Genomic DNA, 5,000 nt, shown 5'->3' on the forward strand with positions numbered 1-5,000 from the left:
GGGAGATGATAGGGCATTGGGTATGTGTAGTCTGCGAGGAATGTTCACCTAAAGATGGAGAATGGCAAGGAAAAGGTGTGAGGAAAATGGAATTGGTGGACAGAAAGTTGAAATTTATTAGTTTACAAATATTGTAGTGTCTCCTCGTGAGTGATTACTTGGTGATGCATAACAGGCTTTTTTATTTGAGTTTTCTTGCACTATAATTCTATATATTGTCTTCCACACCAGGCCTTGAATGGTCTCTTGACACTTCTTGACATAAACTTAGCAAAAAAACTGTAATGCTACATTGAGTTTCATTCTGTTGGCTGTATCATTGGAAAGGTCCCTAAACTCTACCCTGACAGAAATAATCCTGATCTTTCCATATTCTGAAACAGATACTACTCCTTTTCCTGAGTGGTTAGCAATCCTAGCATAATTTGTATAAGGAAATTATAACATATCTTAAATTTGTGTTATCTTCCCTGGTTCATAACTCCACTTAAATTTCACACTTCATAGTATAATGCAATATTTACTTTGTAAAATAAAGTTTTGGTTTCAATTATGGAAAAAAATAATAACCAAATGTACTTAAAAATGTTTATATTAGACAATCGGGCTGTGCACTTACCATGGCCCCCATTCCTACAGTGTAAAGGCTAAGGCCAGTAAATCTGAACCATTTGTTCCTTATCTGATGATTATTACCTTATGGCTCTTGAGCATCCAGCACAACCCACATCAAGGTTTAAATATAAAGATGGAACACAACGCATTTTTTTAGCCTATATAACTGCCACTGTCTTGCAAACATTTGCAAAATGGAATCAGTCTTCTTACAACAATATCTTCATGCTTAGGGAAACGTATCTAAATCTTAAGGAGTATCAAAACATTATTTTATTTGGCAATTACAAATTTGGATGTGCCTGGAAAAGCTGCTATGTGTACCCTACAGAACACATTCATAATAAAAAATTTGCAAAGTATACATATATACAGCTATATACAGAACATAATTTATTAAATTCATTGCATAATATATATATATATACACTTTTATACTATTATTTGAAAGATGTGTTTTTGCAGATAATGCATGTGCAGTGCATAGATTAGAAAACTATTAAAGAAAAGAAAAGTGATTTTGGTTTTCTGCAACTTTGTGTTGATTTTCTAGCATCCAGTAATTAATTTCAAATTTCATAGAATTCTAAAGAAATTGCAAAAGAAAGTAATGAAAAAAAAAAAAAAGTTATTGTAAGGCTGCCTTCCCTCTGTGATAGGGTATAGGGTGAGGGACAAAAAGTAGCTTCCTGGAATACCATATTTCTCAGATGGCTTCCTTAACAAGGGAAGGGACCCTTCACTTTTTAATACAGCCATAACCATTTAAGAATACAGATGCAATGTTGGCAATAATTTCTAAAGTGTTTTTAAAGTTTGAAACCTATGGCAGAATTATGCTGATATGTAAAACTTTCTTATAACTTCTAGTACTACCTGCTGACACATTTCTCTTTTCTTCCATTGTCAACTCACACTGGGGTTAACTTTAGTGTGTGTCTTCATACTTGTTAGTGCCTCCCTCTTTCTGCTCACCTACATTATCTACCAGTATTCTTGCTATCCTCCCCATTGCAAACTAGCTTTCTTACCAGGCTGCCATTCCATTGTACACCCCCCCCCCCCACCCCTTGGATTCTTTTTCTACCTGCCTACACAAGATGCTAGTAGGACATCATTTCATCTCCATATCATTAATTCACTGATCATGATGTATTTGAAGTGCTGCTAAACACATGAAATAAAAATGATGGTATTTTATAGAATGTGAAGCAATATTTAGTAAATGGTTTGGATTACCTCATACAAATTTTCTTGATGAGTAATTACCATTACTTTTGCTTTTATAATTAATCTCTCTCTCTCTCTCTCTCTCTCTCTCTCTCTCTCTCTCTCTCTCTCTCTCTCTCTCTCTCTCTCTCTCTCTCTCTCTCTCTCTCTCTCTCTCTCTCTCTCTCTCTCTCTCTCTCTCTCTCTCTCTCTCTCTCTCTCTCTCTCTCTCTCTCTCTCTCTCTCTCTCTCTCTCTCTCTCTCTCTCTCTCTCTCTCTCTCTCTCTCTCTCTCTCTCTCTCTCTCTCTCTCTCTCTCTCCTTTTTTTGTGTATTTATGTGCCTGTTCCCCAAGTAAAAAAGTATTTGTCAGTAAATATACTTTTTTTCTATCTTTGCAGATTCTTCAGAAAGAAGTTACACCCCACCCTTACCAACAGATGAGGATATCCAAGAAATTGCCTTGGCTGCAAAGGATTCTGAGGAGGAGGTGGAGGAAGCAGGACTTGGGGAAAGGTCATACACCCCCCCACCACCCCCTGATCGGTCGGGGGAGTTGAACTTGGGCATTGCGCAAACATCTCTGAAGAGACCAGCGAGAGATTACAAAGAATCGTCACTGCCAAAAAAGCGATTTACTGGTTTAGAGGACCAGCCAACTGAGGCAGACTCATCATTCCAGACTCAAGACCCAAACAGCCCCCCTGAAGAGACTTACATGGAAGCCTCACTGGACCAGGAATCAATGCTTGCAGAGCTTAATCGTCAGATTGAAGAGCACAAAAAAGAACTCAGCGAGATGCAGAAGACCATAGTCAATGATGATGAAGAGCCCTATAGCCCCTCAAGATCTCACACTCCGCCGCTGACTGGCAAAGAGGAGCTCAAGCTTGACACTTCCAAAATTAGTATTCCATCAAATCTACAAGAAATTTTAGATAATATTAAACAGAAAGAGGTAGAGATTAAAGAGAAAGAGCAGGAAATTAAAAGAAGGTTAAGTTTGTCAGCTGATCCTATTGTTATGAATTATGCAAAATACCAAGATAGTAAAAATAAAGCTTTAGGAGCATCCACATCAGAAGTGAGCAAAGGGGATGTAGATATGCGACCTTTGTTACATAATAAGGCAACTAAAGATCTTGACCTTAGGGTATTACAGACTACAGATAAGAATAAAGTTCCTGTCTCAAATGAAACAAAACATGAAGAAGATACAGACCTTAGAGTTAGGGACCCTAGACTAGCTCGTGCACAAGCGGCTGCTGCACTGGATGCCAAAGAGAAAGGTAAGACTTTAAGCAAAATGAGTGATGAGGAGCTTCTTGCCAAAGCTCAGGAAATGGAGTCCAATGAAGATATTGGCAAACAAGCTCATCCAGGAGGGGCCAATATGGAAGCAATGTATCACCAGCTTCCTTACATGCCAGCTGGTCCATCTGGTGGGTTCATGCACCAAGGAGCCCCTGCACTACCTCCTGATGACATGGCTTGTTCCATGGGACCCCCACCTCCACCGCCACCAGGTGTCATGGGCCCACCATCCTTTTCTGGACAATCAGGACCTCCACCTGTGGGCATGTACCCGCGTAATCATGGGAGCAGAATTCCAGGCCCACCGTCCCACTCTGTCCCACATGGTCCTCCGGGTCACCCAGGCCCTCATGGCATGCCAGGCCCACATGGTCCTATTGGTCACTCTGGCCCCCTTGGTCCACACGGTCCACACGGCATGCCAAATCACCCTGATAACATGAGTATGCATGGTATGCCAAATCCCATGAGCTCTCAGGGGCCTGGAGGTCCAATTTACCCAGAGGGTGGTTGGGAAGGAGGTAAAAAGTATAGTGGCAGGGGTTGGGGACGGCACTATGACAACCCTCCAAGGGACAGAGACCGAGACTGGTATCCTAGGTCAGGTAGAGACCGAAGCCATCAAAGGTATCCTTACAAAGGCAGACGCCACAGGTATGAGGGAAGAAGTGATAAGAGAGGGTGGGAGGGCCATGATGGTCCCAGAGAGAGGGACAGAGAGAGAGACAGAGATAGAGACAGAGATCGAGACAGAGACAAAAACCGAGACCGTGAGAGAGAGAGAGTGCATGAGGATCATGATAGAGAGGAGGAGGAGGAATATCCAGAAATTGATTATTAAAATCATTAATTAGCTAAAGGAGATGCAAGTTGGTTTGAAATGGGAAAGAAAATCTTTTGATACTAGGAAAAGTATGATAGTGGATTTTGGTAGAATGGTCTACTATTACAATAAATATTATTTAGAAGAAACAATTTAGGGAGAGTTGGCTAACGTTACTGCCAAGTATATTTTGTTAACAGTGAATTAATAAATTCATAATTTGTCAGGTTGGTTATATTGTTAAACAAAAACTAACCAGTGAATTTGTAAATATGTGTATTTGGCATATTGCTGTATGAACGGAGGAAGTTATATTACACTTGTTTTACTCTACATGAAACAGGCTTAACAGTTTTTTAGTTTAAAATGGAAAGATTTTAATGGTTGCATTAAAATTACAGTTTGAGTATTCTCTGCAGTGTCAGGTCCAACCAGTACAGTAAAGCTTCACCTAAATTGTATATTTATTAGCAATATGTCTGCTTAGGACAAATCCTGGCAGAAGTGACTTCAGTTACGAATATCTTGTCAGCCTATAATGCTGTATGTTGTTGTGTTATGATATACAGCTTGAACCATTTTGTAAATATGTAGATTAAGGAATTTTAGTGGCTTTGTTGTGTAGGAAAGACTGTTCAGTTTTTACATACAAATTACAGTTGTGGTTGTATAGTGATGTATGTGATTATTTTCATGTTTTGATCAATTTAGTGGAGGGCATTTTTGTTATAACTATGTAGACTTTATTTCATCTTTATGTCTTGTCTTTGCACTAGTTCCATGCTCCATCCCCCCCCCCTTCTTGACACGTTACTCGTGGAAGGTCTCAGACCAATTTTGTACAAGTGCTTGACATGGAAGTAGTCAATTTATATCACTGTATAGGCACATTTTTTCCATATATTTAGAAAAAATGTTGCATGGCAGTAAGTGGCTGTGTATATTTTATGAACATTATGAGCAGGCATTCCTATGAAGAATATATGTATGTTGTTGAGATTTTTTTTATATATACAAAGTACCTGTATTTTTAAGCAAAA

The 5,000-nt window shown here is 39.2% G+C and overlaps 1 protein-coding gene across 7 annotated transcripts in view; it reads left to right on the forward strand.

Annotated features, from left to right (window-relative positions):
- The window catches only part of LOC125048013 (death-inducer obliterator 1-like), a 73,681-nt gene that overhangs the window by 68,242 nt on the left and 439 nt on the right, over positions 1 to 5,000 (forward strand). For all 7 annotated transcript variants that reach the window (XM_047646589.1, XM_047646593.1, XM_047646594.1 and 4 more), the window contains one exon: positions 2,225 to 5,000. This exon is cut by the window's right edge and continues 439 nt beyond it. In XM_047646589.1, coding sequence (XP_047502545.1) covers positions 2,225 to 3,978 — 1,754 coding nt within the window. In that variant the 3' untranslated portion in view covers positions 3,979 to 5,000. The remainder of the gene's footprint in view (positions 1 to 2,224) is intronic.

This window comes from Penaeus chinensis, chromosome 42 (assembly GCF_019202785.1).
Source record: "Penaeus chinensis breed Huanghai No. 1 chromosome 42, ASM1920278v2, whole genome shotgun sequence".
Taxonomy (NCBI): domain Eukaryota; kingdom Metazoa; phylum Arthropoda; class Malacostraca; order Decapoda; family Penaeidae; genus Penaeus; species Penaeus chinensis.